At 39.5% G+C, this 19,741-nt stretch overlaps 1 protein-coding gene across 5 annotated transcripts in view; it reads right to left on the bottom strand.

Moving 5' to 3' along the window:
* KPNA5 (karyopherin subunit alpha 5) overlaps positions 1 to 19,741 on the bottom strand; it is a 59,604-nt gene that overhangs the window by 10,341 nt on the left and 29,522 nt on the right. For all 5 annotated transcript variants that reach the window (XM_033234383.1, XM_033234382.1, XM_033234385.1 and 2 more), the window contains 3 exons: positions 8,492 to 8,591; positions 2,711 to 2,874; positions 611 to 689 (listed from right to left, as the gene is read on the bottom strand). In XM_033234383.1, the coding sequence (XP_033090274.1) occupies positions 611 to 689; positions 2,711 to 2,874; positions 8,492 to 8,591 (343 nt within the window). The remainder of the gene's footprint in view (positions 1 to 610; positions 690 to 2,710; positions 2,875 to 8,491; positions 8,592 to 19,741) is intronic.

Below are 19,741 nucleotides of genomic sequence, written 5' to 3'. Positions count from 1 at the left end.
AATATACTGTAAAGCAGTAAACAAAGGAGAATCTAACGTGTTAAATAATTTAAGTTTCTCTATCTTCAAGAAAGATTGTGCTGGGCATAGTGACTCATGTCTGTAAGTCATACTTTGAGATGCCAAAGCAGGAGGATTGCTTGAGCTCAGGAATTTGAGACCAACCTGGGCAACACAGCAAGACCCTGTCCCTAAAAAATAAAAAAATTAGCCAGGTGTGGTGGTGCACACCTGTGGTCCCAACTACTTGGAAGGCTGAGGCAGGAGGACTGCTTGAGCCGGGAGGACTGCTTAAGCCAGGGAGGCAAAGGCTGCAGTGAGTCATGATCACACCACTGCACCCCAGCCTAGGGGAAAGAGCAATATCCTGTCTCTAACTAACTAACTTACTAAATAAATAAATAATAAGATTGTAACCCAAATCTGGCTGGAGTCGATCTTGACAGCATATCTCCTTTGACATCTCACCATCCTCCAAGACACAGATACAGACACACACACAATTATGGTGATGCTAAAATCTTGATTAATATGTAATCAAGTTGTATGAAACATAATTTTTTTTAAGTCCCTTATGTTAACAACTTATGATACTCAAGTTTGAACTCACCTGTGTTTGAATATCATCACCAGTCACAATATTACCAACTGCCCTTAATGCAGGTGATACAACTTTATAATCATTGTGCCTAAAAATAATAAAAACATGAACCTAAATACTAGTAAGAATTTAAAATTTACACAAAAGTTACAACAACACTACAAACTCCTGCAGGGTGTTCAGCCAAAGATCCCATTGAAGTTTTACTAATTATTCTGATAACCTTTGTAACAAAGGATCTAATCCAGGATCATTCACTACAGCCAGTTTTCATGTCTCTCCAGTCTCTCCAGAATGGTTTCTCAGTCTTCCCTTGATTTTCATGATTTTGCCATTTTTGAAGATCATAAGCCCATTATTTGGGTTTATCCAATGTTTTTCATGATTAAGACCCAGGTTATATACTTTGGCTGGGGGATATCATAAGTGCTATAAACTTTTCATTATATCCCAGTCTGTTTTTTCCCATTATATTGGTACTGAATTCTGGTCACTAATTACGATGATGTCTGCTAGACTTTTCCACTTTACCATTATTGTTTTCCCGTTTATAATTAATATAATTAATATTTTGCAACAAAATACTTTGAGATAATGCAAAATCCCACTCCTTAACCTACTTTTGCCACTAGGTTTTAGCATCTCTTGATGCTTATTCTGAAGCATTGGTAATTATTAGTATTATTACCAGTGATGTATTTCTAATACTATCATTCCAACTACATGCTTTAATGTGGACTTATGGGTTTCGTATTTTATTCAGTAAAACATACATTAATATAATTTATTTCAAAGCACAAATTGTCCCAGGTTTGGATAGTGAGAACCCCTTCAAATAGGCTTCTGTGTCCTTTTGACATCTGTGCATTATTTGAGCATTCATTACTTCCTGCATTCATCTTACATTTTCTCAGTCCCAGCCCTGAAACCAGTCATTTCTCCAAGAATCTTGGTTCCTTTTAATGGAGAGTAGTGTTTAGAAACTTCAATTTGAACTTCAGTTTCCTTAGCTTATTAATGTAGAAGTGTTACTGCTCCCAGGCCCTTCAAGAGGATGCACACACACACTTACACACATATATATTTACTTCTATACCTAGCTATGTTAAGAGCCATGAGTTCACACTGATATTTTTAGTTCTAATCTAAAATCATTAAATTATTCAGGCTTTCTCCTCTTCCATATTTTTATCTCTATTCTCTGATAACAGGAAATAGCTTCTATTTTCCTAACCTCCCTATATCAGCCAATCTTTTACCTTAGCTAGACTGGTATCTCACGATGTGCTGGCTCCAAGCCCTGCTCCAGTGTGCTTATCTGCTCACCCCAGTGGGTGTCATTATCAAGTTTAGGCCCTGATCCCCCCTGCTGAACCTGCATGCCCACTCTCCTCTGATGCTGTCCTCATGCTGGGACCCCAACTCCTTATCAGACCTCACTTTGTGCCATCTACCTTGTTTGGGCCTACAATGGCTTCTTGACAAAAGAAGAAAGGAAGGAAGGAAGATAATACATTTTTTAAAGAAGGTAAGAAGATGAAGTTATGAAGTTATAACATCTTTTTAAAACAAGTTTTCTTAAATGTTTTTAACTTCTTTGTATAGAAAAGCTGTTCTTTTTAAGGAAAATAGCTATAACAGCCCAGCAAAGAGAAACATGTTATCTTTAATAGAGATGAAATACTAAATGGTTTTCACTACATGGACTTTTACTCAAATTAATTATTATAATGAAAAATAAACTAGATTATTCGTTCTGTGAGAGGAGAAACTATGTTCTATACTTCATTAACAATGTCTCACACAACACCTTAGCAGATAACAGGCATGCCATAAACACTTATTAAATTAAGTTTCTCTAACTCATAAAGAGATCACATTAAACTAAGGAAATTCATTTAGAAAATAATTAGTCCCAACTACAGGACATAAGTTCCAAATTTTAGGGTCAACTTTCTAGGATTGTGTCTATTCTGTTAAGTGTAGGGTCAGTAGCTTTTTAATTTTCCCTGAAGACAGTGACTCTTGAGATATTTACAAAGCTATTACTTGAATTGCTAATTTTAATCCCAATCATACAATTATTAAGCATAAATTATTTATAGTTACATCAAAAGTTCCACCAATCTTCGACAGACTCCAGAATCAATGACTGCTTGAATTTTATCATTGGGTCCATCAGAGAGATAAGAAAGGGCCCAACACACGTCTGCTAACACATCTGGGTCACTGCTAAACAACAGTCGTGACAGGACATTTAAGCAAGGTGAAACCTGTAAGGGAAGAAAGAGCATATTTAAATTTTTTCTCTATTTAAAACCAAGTTTCCTCAGAAAAATATAGAAATTAATTTAAAACAAAAATTTAATGTTATAAAAATTTATATTGTTTTAAAATTATAATCAGATATATGAATATGAAGCTGATTATGACTACTGTTAATCTTATATTGAATAAGATATGTAGTAAAATTTGTTTTAAAAAACAGTAAAATATTTGGGATCTCTTGTCTGTGTCTAAATCATACACACTCCCACAAAAAAAGCATACCAAAATTGAGAAGTTCAAAAGTTCTAGTTAAGTGTTTGCTATGAGGATCACAGAATATAATCTAACTTTAATGAGCTTCACTTTACTCATTACATGTACTTATCTGGAAATAAATCTACTAATCATTTGAGGAACTAAGGTACAGAAAGTACAAAAATAAATATATTTGTGAAGGGTACTCAAGTGGAAGTCATTAATAAACTATTACACTGATAAGAATGCATGTAGCACCTAAGAACAGTGCCTGACATAGAGTAGCCACTCAAATGTTGGCTTTTTTTTTAACTCCCATGATCACTATTGATGCTATGTTCCTTAAAGTTGTTTTTTTTAAAATAAGCAACCTAACATATCCCGTAGTCTTTCTCCTCAGTTAAGAACTATGTTAAGCTGGGCACGGTGGCTCACGCCTGTAATCTTAGCACTTTGGGCGGCCGAGGCGGGTAGATAACCTGAGGTCAGGAGTTCAAGACCAGCCTGACCAACATGGAGAAACCCCATCTCTACTAAAAAAAAAAAAAAAAAAAAAAAAGAACTATATGTTATGTACCCCACAAATAAAAAGTGATGACATTTTTCTTAAATGTTCTAATATTTTAGATGACTTTTCCCTTTAACCATATTTTAAAGATTATCAGTATATAAACCATTCTCTTCTGAAAGCAGTTACCATCTCTGCTGGGCCTGTCCTCTAAAGATGACCCTAGGACTCATGTACACACATCAGTTAGCTTACAAAATAGGTATGTCCATCTGTTAGTGGGCAAATAAAATCAGCACAACTGGATCCCTCCCCAACCATCAAGCTTCCACCCTTGCCAACCACCTCTTCCTTGAACAGAGAAATCAGGGTTTGTTTTTCTTTTTTTGTTTTGTTTTTTTTTGTTTTGTTTTTGAGACAAGGTCTTACTCTGTTGCCCAAGCTGGAGTACAACCTCCACGTCCTGGGCTCAAGCAATCCTCCAGCCTCAGCCTCCTGAGTAGCTGGGATTATAGGTGTGAGCCACTATACGCAGCTAATTTTTGTACAGACAGGGTTTCACCATGTTGCCTAGGCTGGTCTAGAACTCCTGTGCTCAAAACAATCCACCCACCTCAACCTCCCAAAGTGCTGGGATAACAGGCATGAGCCACCATGCCCAGCCAAATATCAGGTTTTTAAAGCAAATATAAAGCATGTTAAAAAAATTAATATAGCTGACATATGTCTTTTCGCTGAGTTAAAAAACAATGAACTAATACATATTTCCAGTATTAAGTGAGCAAAGTAAAAACATTTCTGTCCCAGTATCTTCTCAGGAAAAAAGAAAAGAAACAGAAATACAAATTCCAACTCTGAAAAGGCCAGTAGACATTAATAATCCTGTCCACAATATATAAAGACAAAAGTGAATAAAGAAACAGTAACTGACTTAGGAGAGAAAAGTGGAACCTTAATGCCAGGAGAGGGAACTACCAATAAGAGCAAAGCTAATTTATCTCCCCACCATCACCTCCAAATGCTTAGAAATCAGAGGCATCAGGTATCACAGATGGCAGGGGAAACGGTGCTAAAATAGAGGAAGAGATTAAAAATCTGATAAGCAGCAGATTAGACTTTGGGTCCCTACTACAAAGGTAGGTGACTAGCATTCTCAATGCTACCAAAGACTGGAAGTTTATTTGAAGGAGAAACTGGACAACAAAATGTGAATCACAGAAACTGAACTTCGGGATATAAAGCACAGTGGAGGTTGAAATGAAGCACTAGACTAGAAAGTAGGAGATAAGTGTAAGTCTGCATACTGACAACTGAAAACCTCTAGCTCTCTTCCAATACTCAGTTCCCAGATGTTTATTATTTGTATTTTTTTTATTTTTGAGACAGGGTCTTGCTCTGTTGCCCAAGCTGGAGGTACAATGGCATGATCACAGCTCACTGCTGTCTCAACCTCCCAGGCTCAAGCAATCCTTCCATCTCAGCCTCCTGAGTAGCTGGGAGTACAGGCATGTGCTACCACACTCGGCTAATTATTTCATTTTCTGTAGAGACAGGTTCTTACAATGTTGCCCAGGCTGGCCTTGAACCCCTGGGCTCAAACGATCCTCTCACCTCAGCCTCCCAAAGTGCTGAGATTACAGCATGAGACACAGTGCCCAGCTGCGGGATATTTAGTAGCCAGGTATGTTACCTACTCTATACCTCAACCCAATCTACCCATCTTCCAGCAAGAGAATGGAAAATCTGTCTCTGAAAGAACTGAACGGTCTCTGAAGAGAGACTGAAATTTAGTGTTCCTCAAAGAAAACATGGTTTTGCTGCCCAATTGTCCTACAATGAAGTCCATTTGTACACTCATCTTCCAATCAGCTTTTTAGTTTCTTCCAAAGTTTGTTCAAAGATCACCAGATAAATGAAGATTATCACATTAAAGTGATTAAGACAAACCACAAACAAAACAAAAAAAGCACAAAGAAACAGAGACACCAACAAACAAACAAAAACACTATAAATCCTTAGATATGACAATTTGCTGAGTCCATAAAAGAACAGAATTCTACCTAAAGATGAGCAACCAGAGAGTAAGAAAACTAGTTATTAAAAAGATAAAATATGATTGTAGAAATGAAAATTTCCAGCTTGGCGTGGTGGCTCACACCTGTAATCCCAGCACTTTGGAAGGCTGAGATGCGCAGATCTCCTGAGGTCAGGAGCTCAAGACCAGCCTGGCCAACATGGTGAAACTCTGTCTCTACTAAAAATATAAAAATTAGCCAGGCGTGGTGGCAGGTGTCTGTAATCCCAGCTACTTGGGAGGCTGAGGCAGGAGAATTGCTTGAACCCGGAAGGCAGAGGTTGCAGTGAGCTGAGATCGCACCACTGCACTCCAGCATGGGCGACACAGCGAAACTCCATCTCAAAAAAAAAGGAAAAAAAAAAAAGAAAATTTCAAAAAAAGTGAATGATTAAAAAACAAATCTCTCATATAAAATTACAGAAAATGTACTTAACAAACAAGTCTTAAGCCCCAAAATGTGATATTATTTCATAAGTTTGGAATACATAAGTAAACAACAAAGTTTCCCTTAGGAGTTCACATTTTAGTGGAAGATTTTTAAAAATTAAAATACATATATAAGGGCCAGGCACGGTGGCTCACACTTGTAATGCCAGCACTTTGGGAGGCCGAGGCAGGCAGATTGCCTGAGGTCAGGAGCTCAAGACCAGCCTGACCAACATGGTGAAACCCTGTCTCTACTAAAAATACAAAAATTAGCTAGGCGAGGTAGTGTGTGCCTATAATCCCAGCTACTCTCAAGGCTGAAGCAGGAGAACAGCTTGAACCCAGGAGGCGGAAGTTACAGTGAGCCAAGAGAGTGCCACTGCACTCCAGCCTGGACGACAGAGCGAGACTCCATCTCAAAAAACAAATAAATAAATAAAAAATAAATTAAAATACATAAATAGAAAAACACATATATTATGTTAAAAGGTGATTTGAAAAAAATAGAGTAAGAACGAAGAAGGTCAGGTATACTCATGGGCTGACGGCAGCTGTTATAGTAGGTAGACAGGCTTAAGCGGAGCATGAGAGGGCTGCTCCCCCACCCACTAGGAATGTCAGGTGATGATTTGGCAATTATCACATTGCATCTTTAAAAGTGATAAACTGGCAGCCGATGCCAGGAAGAGGCCATTTCCTGATGATCCTCACCTGTTGCACTAAAGTGTTACCAGGGAGACGCAACTTCTCAGGCATGTGCATTAAGAGACAAAATGGCAGAGTATAACTTTCCAGGGGTGGGAGGCACACTATTGGAAAAGGGAAGAAAGCCTCAGATGGGCATGCATACAACTTCCTAAACACACTGCTCATGCTCACCTCCCAAGGGTAAGCAGGGCACTGGGCTTGGAGGCAGCACACCCTTAAGGGAAGAATCATGGGAAAGGGGCCAGTCTATAAAGTCCTAGGATCAAGGTTAATTTAAACATGGCACTTGACCTCAGTGCCTGCTTGGGTCCCTTCCAAGAGTACTTTCCTTTCTTTCCTGTTCTAAAGCCTTTTAAATAAACTTCCACTCCTGCTCTGAAACTTGCCTTGGTCTCTTTTTCTACCTAATGCTCTCAGTTGAATTATTTCTTCTGAGGAAGCAAGAATTGAGGTTGCTGCAGACCAATAGGGATTTGCCACCAGTAACTTGGATACCTTCCACTGGCACCACAGTGACAGATTACATTATTAAAAATAGTGGTAACAGTAGAGCTCATAAAAAATGTGACTTCTAAGCAAACAAAGATGAGGGAATCAGTCAAGTAGTTACCTACAAGGAGACTGTTGTAAGACAGTGGTTGTCAAAGTGTGGTCCATGGACCCCTGGGGGATTCCTAAAACCCTTTTGGGGGTATATGTGATATCAAAACTATTTTCATAATAATACTAAGACATCACTCGTCTTTTTCATTTTGTTGACATTTGCACTAAAGGTACAAAAACACTAGCAGGTAAAACTATTGGCATGTCAGCACAAATCACAGCAGCGGTATCAAAATGTACTGCATATCTTTGTATTCTTCACCTCCAGTTAAAAGGGCAGTGGGTGGGGAAGAGCCAGTTTTATTTAAGAGTTTATGTGAATAGACAGTAAAAATTACTACTTTTATTAAATCTCAACTCTTGAGTTTATGTCCTTTGAATATTTTATGAAATGAAATGAAAAGTAAAAATGAGAAGGCATACTAGTTCATGATTTACCGTTGTGAATTAGAAATGTATTATTTTTTTATCCCCAGAAACTTTACCAAAGTTTAAACTTCTCTTAGTGCTAGATACTAAATTTAGATACTAAATTCAAAAGAAGTAGAATGGTATTCTAAAAATGTACCCCCTTTCTACCTTCCTAACAGCATCTTAAACAATAAAACTAAACTGGGAATTAATTAATCATCTGTATTTCTAGAGGCAAAATGCAGTAGATATGGAAACAGATATCCTAAGAGATAAAAGTTACAACGGAAAAGTACAAACAGTGAACCTAAAGGAATTATTTAATCTTTTGGGGGACTTATTTTCCTATAAATGAGAGAACTAGACTAGGAGATTTCCAAAGTCAATTCCCTCATACACGTGGTTGCAGTGACTGCCTCTGGGCACAGGAATTTAAGGTGTGTTAGGAAAAGTACAAGAGATACTTCCTTTGTATTGCAAAGCTTTTGAATGTTGTATACGTGCAAACATTGTATGGTCAATAAAGAAAATAATTACTAAGCAAAAAGCGGAGTTCCTTAAACATCAAAAAGCTATTATATAGAAACTTAGGTTTATGGAAACAGATTTTTTAATTTGTGTATTTTACTCATACCTTACTAAAGTTTGGAGGAGGGTTTTTGCCTCTACATAAATTTGAGAGGGCCCACACAGCATTTCTTGTTGTTGTGAGTCTGTTTGAATTTGTTAATAACCTGACAAGAAAAAGGAAAAAAAGGAATTATCACCTTACATTCATTTCTCCTCTTCAGCTATCATAACATAAAATTTCTCTCCAATATATTTTATAAGATATTCAAACTAGTAAAATTGGAAAAAAGAATCTAAAATTCATTATGTTTTCAGAAGCAAAATAAGCATATTACAGTTCTATTTTCTAAAGTTTGAATCTACAATCTGAATTCTTAAGAGGATGTCATGGGAAATTTACTTATTTCTATATATATTAAAGAAAGAATACTAGATTAATTTTCTTTTCTTTTTTTTTTTTTTTTTTGAGACAGAGTCTTACTCTGTCACCCACACTGGAGTGCAGTGGCACAATCTCAGCCCACTGCAACCTCTGCCCCCTGGGTTCAAGCGATTCTCCTGCTGCAGCCTCCTGAGTAGCTGGGATTACAGGCGCCTGCCACCGCACCTGGCTAATTTTTGTATTTTTAGTAGAGATGAGGTTTCACCACCTTGGCCAGGCTGGTCTTGAACTCCCGATCTCATGATCCACCCACCTCAGCCTCCCAAAATGCTGGGATTACAGGCGTGAACCACCATGCCCGGCCAGATTAATTTTTTTAATCATGAAAATAATATATTATATGAATTCAGAAAGCAAGGAATACAGTTTCAAATTATATACAGATGACCTACTGACAAGGGAAGTTCTTTTGTTGTGTTTTTAACGGAGTATGTCTTAGTATTTTTTTACCTGGTTTGCAATGAACCTTGGTATCTACTAAGAAACTGAGTATTTAAAATGAGAATTTTTCTTCTTCAGCTCCTAAGGAGTTACTACTTACAGGTTTGTTTGTTTTTTTTTTTCAAAGCATAACTTTATGTTTTAGCTATTTATATTTAAATAGGAGATCACCTAAAATAGTAGTACTTGAAACTTTTAGAATTATGGACCCCCTTGAGACCATAATGGATCCTTACCTCAGAAAAAAAGCACATACATCAAAATTTGGCATGCAATTTCAGGAGTTTGTTAACCTCCTAAGGACCTCCACAAACCTGCTAGAAGTACAAAGAACCTAGGTTAAAAAAATCCCTGTTTTAGAGTGACATATGCAAATATGGTACAGAATAGAACTCCAGGTGCTTGTTCCTGGGGGAACACCAAGAAACCTGCAAACACTGTCAGAATCAAGTTGATTAGAACTCTGAAGATAGTCGAAAGTTTATGGCAACTAAGATAACTTTTAACCAGGAAAGGGCTGAAATGTGGTAGGAAAGGTTTCCAGCATTTTAACCTACTCTTACCCAACCCCCTCCCCAGCCTGGCAGCAACCTTTAAGACAGCAGTCTGAGTTCTCACTGTGGGTTCCTGGTTCAGAAAGGAGTAGAGCAGAACTTGTTTCCAAGGAATTGTGTTTGTCTGTTCTGACCTATTTGGAGGCCCCCTGAAAAACTGATGCAAAGGGCTTGCCTTTGTTTTGCATAACTGGGAATTCTCTCAGGGTGGAAAAGCAGCTTTGTAAACAAGGAATGGTCCTCAAAAACATTAAAAGGCAAATGAATGAGATGTTGACACCTGAGCAAAAGACATAGTTGAGGCAAACAAGGGACACATTGAAAACCTGTCTGGAAAGGAGGGGAGTAAGATACTTGGGCTATGAGGGATGTGAAAAGCTCCCACATATATAACACAATCTGAAGGCCCATGCACATGTCCAGGGCAGAGTCCACAATCAGAAAAAACATGAAGAGACCTACGCTTTCACTTCTAGTTTTCCTTTAGACTTAGCACCAGCAGGGAGTAAAGTAGTGCTAAGTCACAGCTGTAATCAGCCTGACTAAGCATTGAAGAGGTGGCTCAATGCAGGGCCAATCTTTAAAAACCTGGAGACTTTTTTTTTGTTTATTTTTGGCTCCAGATATTTAAAGCACTCTCTGCTGTCAAACCATTAGCTACCCACTGAGTTAAGGGAAAAGAGATTTCAGAGACCACACATGACAAGGAATACAGGCTTTATAAAATTAATTTTAAAAGTCCCCAAATAAATAACTACAACAAGGAGCAACACGAAAACCTGGAAAGAGAGGAGAATCTGATTTCCATAGTTCCACAGTTACAATAATCAGTCCAGTTTTTCAACAAGAAATTATGAGGCATGCAAAGAAATTTTAAAAGTGTAGTCCATGCCAGGCGCGGTGGCTCACGCCTGTAATCCCAGCACTTTGGGAGGCCGAGGCTGGCGGATCACAAGGTCAGGAGATCGAGACCACGGTGAAACCCCATCTCTACTAAAAATACAAAAAACTAGCCGGGCGCGGTGGCGGGCGCCTGTAGTCCCAGCTACTCGGGTGGCTGAGGCAGGAGAATGGCGTGAACCCAGGAGGCGGAGCTTGCAGTGAGCCAAGATCGCGCCACTGCACTCCAGCCAGGGGGACAGAGCAAGACTCCGCCTCAAAAAAAAAAAAAAAAAAAAGTGTAGTCCATTAACAGTGAAATACATAAATTAAAAGAAATTTTCCCTGAGAAATCACAGACATTGGATTTACTATGCAAAGATTTTAAATTCATTGTCTGATACACTCAAAACAGCTAAAGGACCTATGTACAAAAAAAACTAAAGAAAACTATAAAAACAATGTCTCAACAAATACAGAATCATCACTATGGAAACAGACATTATAAAAAGGAACTAAATAGGAATTATGAAGCTGTAAGTATAAAACTGAAATTAAAAATTCACTAGAGGGGTATGACAGCAGATTGAGCAGGGAGAAGAAAGAATCCACAATCCTAAGATAGAGTAACTGAAATTATTCAAACCGAGGAGCAGAAAGAAACGAATGACAAGAAATGAACACAATCTAAGAAAGCTGCAAAATACCATCAAGCATACCAACATATGCATAATGGAAATCCAAGAAGAAAAGGAGTGAAAAGAATATGTGAAGAAATAATTATTGAAAATTTTTCAAACTTTATAAAAGAAATGAATCTACACATCCAAGAAGCAAAATAAACTCTAAGGATAAACTCAAAGAGATACACACGAAGACACATGTAATCAAAAGACAAAGACAGAATCTTGAAAACAAAAAGAGAGAAGTGACCCATAGTATACAAAGATTCCACATAAAGATCAATAGCTGATTTCTCATCAAAAACCATGAAGGACAGAGGCAATGGGATGACATATTGAAAGTGCTGAAAGAAACTCTCAACCAAGACTTGAATATCTGGCAAAACAATCCTTCCAAACAGAAGGAGAAAGTGAGATTCCTACATGAGCAAAAGCTGAGGAAAGGCATCACTAGCAGACTGGCTTTACAAGAAGAGCTAAAGGGAATCCTTTGTGCTGAAATGAAAGGGCAATAAACAATACCTCAAAACCATACAAAGAAATAAAGAATACTGCTAAAGATAGCTACATAGGTAACTCTAAGAGCTAGTATTACGGAATTTTTGGTTTGTAAATCCTCTTTTTTTTCCCTACATGACTTAAAAGTAAAATGCAGGGGCCGGGCACAGTGGCTCACGTCTGTAATCCCAGCACTTTGGGAGGCCGAGGCAGGCAGATCACGAGGTCAGGAGATCGAGACCATCCTGGCTAACACGGTGAAACTCCATCTCTACTAAAAATACAAAAAATTAGCCAGGCATGGGGCGGACGCCTGTAGTCCCAGCTACTCAGGGGGCTGAGGCAGGAGAATGGCATGAATCTGGGAGGTGGAGCTTGCAGTGAGCCGAGATCACACCACTGCACTCCAGCCTGGGCAACAGAGCAAGACTTCGTCTCAAAATAAATAAATAAATAAATAAATAATTTTTTAAAAGTAAAATGCAAAAAAAAAGCATTATAAATCTAGGGTAATGGGCACACCATGTATAATAATGTAATTTATGGCAATAACAACTTAAGGAGGGTGAGACAGAAATGTATAGGAGTAGTGTTCTTTGTATAATTTTGAAGGTAAACTGCAAGTAATTCAATCAAGATGGTTACTAGTTTAAGGTGTTAATTATACTCCTTAGAGTAACCATTAAAAAAAAAAAACTTTTAAAAAAATAGGAAAGGAAACAAGAAAGGAATCAATACTGTAAATTATTAAAAAAAAACAAAAGTGACATTTGGAAAACAAATAACAATGGCCAGGTGCTATGGCTCACATTTATAATCCCCTTGCCTTGGGAGGCCAATACAGGAGGATCGCTTGAGGCCAGAAGTTCAAGGCCAGCCTAGGCAACATAATGAGACTCTGTCTCTACAAAAGCTCAAATAATAATAATAATAATATAATAATAAACTGGCAACAGTAAGTCCCCATTTATCAGTAGTTATACTAAATGTAAATGAATTAAACTCTCAAAAGTAGTCAGTAACTAGCAGAATACATTAAACAAAACAAAACCCATAATAAGTCCACGATGCCGTCTACAAATGACTCATAGAATCAAAGACATAAATAGGTTGAAAGTGAAATAGAAAAAGATCTTCCACGCAAATAATACACTTGATCTCAGCCAAAAGGCCGAGAAGCGATTTTTCATGTAAATAATAACAGAGAGCCAGAACAGTTATATTAATATGAGACTAACTAGACTGTAAGTCAAAAATTGTTTTCAGAGACAAAGAAGAACACAATATATTGATAACAAGTCAATCTATCAGGAAGAAGTAACACATGGGCCAGATGCAGCGGCTCATGCTTATAATCCCGGCACTTTCGGAGGCCAAGGTGGGTAGATCACCTGAGGCCAAAAGTTCAAGACCAGTCTGACCAACACGGTGAGACCCATCTCTACTAAAGATACAAAAATCAGCTGGGCTTGGTGGCATGTGCCTGTGGTTCCTGCTATTCAGGAGGCTGAGGCAGGAGAATAGCTTAAACCTGGGGGCGGAGGTTCAATGAGCCGAGACTGTACCACTGCACTCCAGCCTGGGCAACAGAGCAAGATTCTGTCTCAAAAAAAAAAAAAAAAGAAGTATTACTTAAAAACTTACATGGTCTAGGCCAGGCACGGTGGCTCATGCCTGTAATCCCAGCACTTTGGGAGGCCAAGGTGGGCGGATCACAAGGTCAGGAGATCAAGACCATCCTGGCTACTACGGTGAAACCCCGTTTCTACTAAAAATACAAAAATAATTAGCCAGGCATGGTGGCGGGTACCTGTAGTCCCAGCTACTAGGAAGGCTGAGGCAGGAGAATGGCCTGAACCCGGGAGGCGGAGCTTGCAGTGAGCTGAGACCACGCCACTGCACTCTAGCCTGGGCGACAGAGCAAGACTCCATCTCAAAAAAAAAAGCAAAAACAAAACAAAAAAAAACTTACATGGTCTAACAAGAAAGTCCCAAAATATACAAAGCAAAAACTGACAGAATTGGAGTGAGAAAAAGACAGTTGTGCAATGAAAATTTGAGAGTGCAATATGCTGCTTCAAATAATAGAACTTCTAGGTAGGTAATTAATAAGAAAATAGGGGACTTCAACACTATAAATCAATTAGATATAACAGACATCTAGACAATATTCCATTCAAAAATAGCAGAATATATATTTTTTCTCAAGCGCATATGCAACGTTATCCAGAATACATTATACGTTAGATCACAAAGCAAATCTAATAATTTTTTCTTTTTTTTTTGAGACAGGTTCTCACTGTTCTCTGTTGCCTATGCTGGAGTGCAGCAATGCAATCTCAGCTGACTGCAACCTCTGCCTGACTCTGGGCTCAAGCTATCTTTCCACTTCAGTCTCCTGAGCAGCTAAGACTATAGGCACGTACCACCACACCCAGCTAATTTTTGTATTTGTGTTGAGATGGGGTTTTGCCATGTTGTCCAGCTGGTCTTGAACTCGTGAGCTCAAGTGATCCACCTGCCTTGGTCTCCCAAAGTGTTAGGATTACATGCATGAGCCACCACACCCAGCTCCAATAAGTGTTTTTTTTTGAGACAGTCTCACCCTGTCACCCAGGCTGGAGTGCAGTGGCATGATCACCGCTCACTGCAACCTCTGCTTCCTGCGTTCAAGCAATTCTCCTGCCTTAGCCTCCTGAGTAGCTGGGGGATTACCGACATGCACTACCAAGCCCAGCTAATTTTTGTATTTTTAGTAGAAATGAGGTTTCACCACGTTGGCCAGGCTGGTCTCAAATCCCTACCTCAAGTGATCCACCTGCCTTGGTCTCCCAAAGTGCTGGGATTACAGGCGTGAGCCACCATGTCTGGCTCTGGCCCTGATAAATTTTTGAAAAGTGAAATCATAAAAAGGATCTTCTCTGACAACAATGGAATGAAACTAAAAATAAAGAGGGAAAATTAGAAAATTCAGAACTATGAGTAGAGTAACATACTCTTAAATAACTAGCGAGTTAAAACACACAGACACACAGATAAAATATTTTGAGATAAATAAAAATAAAAACACACCAAAACTTAAGGGATGTAGTGAAATTAATACTCAGAAAAAAATTTATTAACACCCATATGAAAAAAGATAACCTTCCACCTTCAGAAAGTAGAAAAATTAGAGTACATGAAACTTACAGCTAGCAGGAGGAAGAAAATAAAGTTAAGACCAGAGATAAAATACAGAATAGAAAAACACTACAGAAAATCAATTAAACAAAAAGGTAGTTCTTTGACCAAAAAAAAAAATCAACAAAAACAAGCCTTTATCTAGATGGACAAAAGGAAAAAGATTCATATTACTACAGTTTGGCTGGGTGCAGTGGCTCACACCTGTAATCCCAGCACTTCAGGAGGTTGAAGCAAGCAGATCACCTGAGGTCATGAGTTCAAGACCAGCCTGGCCAACATGGTGAAACCACGTCTCTACAAAAATACAAAAATTAGCCAGGCGTGGTGGTGTGCACCTGTGATCCCAGCAACTTGGGAGCCTGAGGCAGAAGATTCACTTGAACCCGGGAGGTGAAGTGTGTAGTGAGCCAAGATCGTGCCATTGCACTCCAGTCTGTGCAACAGAGCAAGACTCCATATATAATCATATTACTACAATTAAGAACGAAAGTAGAGACACTACTATCAGCATTTCAACAACAAAAAAACAACTATATGAGAATATTATCATCAAAAGCCAAGAAAAATAAGCTAGAGGAAATGAAAAACCACTTAGAAACACAGAAACTACCAAACTGACTTAAGAATAGAAAATCTAAATAGAACTCTAACAAGATATAGAATTCTAATCAAATACTTCCCAGAAAGGAAAAGTCCAGCATCCGATGGCTTCACTAGTGAATCCTACCAAACATTAATGAATAATTCTCAAACTCTTTCAAAAAATAAGAGAAAACTTAAAATAATGGAAAGAATGTAACTGGATTATTTGTAACTCAAAGGATTAAAGCTTGAGGGCATAGATACCCCATTCTCCATGACGTGCTTATTTCACATTGCATGCCTATATCAAAACATCTCATGTACCCCATAAATACACACACCTACTATGTAACTGCAAAATTTTTCTTTAAAAAATAAGAGAACACTTCCTCATCAATTCTATGAGGATAGCATTACTGTGATACCAAAGCCAAAGACATCAAAACAAAAGTTACAAAAGAAAAAATATTTCTTTGGATTATACATACAAAAATCCTCAACAAAATTCTAGGAAACTGAATTTAGCAGCATATACTATGACCACATGGCATTTAACCAACGAATGCAAAGAAGGTTCAATATACAAATATCAATCAAAATAATAAACCATATTAATATAATGAATTTAAAAAACAAGTTACCATTTCAACTGGATGCAAAAAGTATTTAAAAGAGCTCAACATCCTTTTATGATAAAAACACTAAACAGGTCAGACCTGTAATCCCAGCACTTTGGGAGGTCGAGGGAGGTGGATCATGAGGTCAGGAAATCACGACCATCCTGGCCAACATGGGGAAACCCTGTCTCTACTAAAAACACAAAAATTAGCTGGGCATGGTGGTGCACGCTTGTAGTCCCAGCTACCTGGGAGGTTGAGGCAGGAGCATTGAACCCAAGAGGCGGAGTCTGCAGTGAGCCAAGATCGTGCCACTGTACTCCAGCTTGGCAACAGAGCATGACTCTGTCTCAAAAAAAAAAAAAAAAAATAGAAATAGAAGGAAACTACCTCAACAGGATAAAGGGCATGTATCAAAAACTATAGCTCACATCACACTGAATGATGAAAGAGTTATAGTTTTTACTCCAAGATAAGAAGACAAAGACACTCATTTTTGCTACTTCTAAATAACACTGTAATGGAAGCTCTATCCAAAGCAATTGTGCAACAAAAAGAATCAACCACAACCAAATTGGAAAGCAAGAAATGAAACTATCTTAAAAAAAAAAAAATTTAGAGATGGGGTCTTGCTATGTTGCACAGGCTAGAGTGCAGTGACTATTCATAAGCATGATCATAGTGCCCTACAGCCTCAAATGAACCTGACCTCAAATTCGAGTTCAAGACTAGCCTGGCCAACATGGTGAAACTCCATCTCTACTAAAAATACAAAAATCAGTCTGGTATGGTGGTGCATGCCTGTATTCCCAGCTACCTGGGAGGGTTGAGGCATGAGAACCACTTGAACCCAGGAGGCTCCTGACCTCAAATGACCCTCCCTACTCAGCCTCCCAAGTATCTGGGACTACAGGCACATGCCACTATGCTCAGCAGTGAAACTACCATTATTGACAGATGACATGATCTAATATATGGAAATCCACAACAATCGACAAAAAAACTATTAGTGCTAATAAATTCAACAAAGTTGCAAGATACAAGATCAACACACAGGCCGGATGTGGTGGCTCACACTTGTAATCCCAGAGCTTTGGGAGGCCAAGGGGGGGATGGATCACTTGAGGCCAGGAGTTCAAGACCACCCTGGCCAACATGGTGAAACTCCGTCTCTACTAAAAATACAAAAATTAGCCAGGTGTGGTTGTACATGACTGTAATCCCAGCTACTTGGGAAGCTGAGGCATGAGAATCACTTGAATCTGGAAGGCATAGGCTGCAGTGAGCCAAGATTACGCCACTGCACTCTAGCCTAGGTGACACAGCAAGACCCTGTCTCAAAATAAATACATAAATAAATAATCAACACACAAAAATCAGTTGTATTTCTATATACTACCAAGGAACAGTCAAAAAAGAAATTAGGGGGGCGGAGCAAGATGGCCGAATAGGAACAGCTCCAGTCTCCAACTCCCAGCGCGAGTAACACAGAAGACCGGTGATTTCTGCATTTTCAACTGAGGTACTGGGGTCATCTCTCTAGGGAGTGCCGGACAATAAGTGCTGGTCAGCTGCTGCAGCCTGACCAGCGTGAGCTGAAGCAGGGCGAGGCATCGCCTCACCTGGAAGCGCAAGGGGGAAGGAAATCCGTTTTCCTAGCCAGGGGAACTGAGACACATAACACCTGGAAAATCGCGTAACTCCCACCCCAATACTGCGCTTTAAGGAAACAGGCACACCAGGAGAATATATCCCACACCTGGCCGGGAGGGTCCCACGCCCAGGAGCCTCCCTCACTGCTAACACAGCCGTCTGCGGCGATCTATCCGCAAGGCAGCAGCGAGGCTGGGGGAGGGGCGCCCGCCATTGCTGAGGCTTAAGTAGGTAAACAAAGCCGCTGGGAAGCTCGAACTGGGTGGAGCTCACAGCAGCTCAAGGAAACCTGCCTGTCTCTGTAGACTCCACCTCTGGGGACAGCCCACAGCTGAGGTCCAATAGGGAAAGCAGCGGGGGCGGTGCAGAGGCGAACGACTCTGTCTGACAGCTTTGGGGAGAGCCGTGGATCTCCCAACGCGGAGGTTGAGATCCGAGAACGGACAGACTGCCTGCTCAGGTGGGTCCCTGACCCCTGAGTAGCCTAGCTGGGAGACATCCCCCACTAGGGGCAGTCTGACACCCCACACCTCACAGGGTGGAGTCATCCCTGAGAGGAAACTTCCAAAGGAAGAATCAGACAGGTACACTCGCTGCTCAGCAATATTCTATCTTTGGCAACCTCTGCTGCTGATACCCAGGCAAACAGGGTCTGGAGTGGACCTCAAGCAATCTCCAACAGACCAACAGACAGTCCTTCTGACTGTCAGACGGAAAACTATCAAACAGGAAGGACACCTATACAAAAACCCCATCAGTACGTCACCATCATCAAAGACCAGAGACAGATAAAACCACAAAGATGGGGAAAAAGCAGGGCAGAAAAGCTGGAAATTCAAAAAATAAGAGCGCATCTCCCCCTGCAAAGGAGCGCAGCCCATCGCCAGCAACGGATCAAAGCTGGTCAGAGAATGACTTTGACGAGATGAGAGAAGAAGGCTTCAGTCCATCAAACTTCTCAGAGCTAAAGGAGGAATTACGTACCCAGCGCAAAGAAACTAAAAATCTTGAAAAAAAAGTGGAAGAATTGACAGCTAGACTAATTAATGCAGAGAAGATCATAAACGAAATGACAGAGATGAAAACCATGACACGAGAAATACGTGACAAATGCACAAGCTTCAGTAACCGACTCGATCAACTGGAAGAAAGAGTATCAGCGATTGAGGATCAAATGAATGAAATGAAGCGAGAAGAGAAAGCAAAAGAAAAAAGAAGAAAAAGAAATGAACAAAGCCTGCAAGAAGTATGGGATTATGTAAAAAGACCAAATCTACGTCTGATTGGGGTGCCTGAAAGTGAGGGGGAAAATGGAACCAAGTTGGAAAACACTCTTCAGGATATCATCCAGGAGAACTTCCCCAACCTAGTAGGGCAGGCCAACATTCAAATTCAGGAAATACAGAGAACGCCACAAAGATACTCCTCCAGAAGAGCAACTCCAAGACACATAATTGCCAGATTCACCAAAGTTGAAATGAAGGAAAAAATCTTAAGGGCAGCCAGAGAGAAAGGTCGGGTTACCCACAAAGGGAAGCCCATCAGACTAACAGCAGATCTCTCGGCAGAAACTCTACAAGCCAGAAGAGAGTGGGGGCCAATATTCAACGTTCTTAAAGAAAAGAATTTTCAACCCAGAATTTCATATCCAGCCAAACTAAGTTTCATCAGTGAAGGAGAAATAAAATCCTTTACAGATAAGCAAATGCTTAGAGATTTTGTCACCACCAGGCCTGCCTTACAAGAGACCCTGAAGGAAGCCCTAAACATGGAAAGGAACAA

This window comes from Trachypithecus francoisi, unplaced genomic scaffold (genome assembly GCF_009764315.1).
Source record: "Trachypithecus francoisi isolate TF-2019V2 unplaced genomic scaffold, Tfra_2.0 Lachesis_group15, whole genome shotgun sequence".
NCBI lineage: Eukaryota > Metazoa > Chordata > Mammalia > Primates > Cercopithecidae > Trachypithecus > Trachypithecus francoisi.
This window is presented reverse-complemented; position numbering and strand designations above follow the sequence as displayed.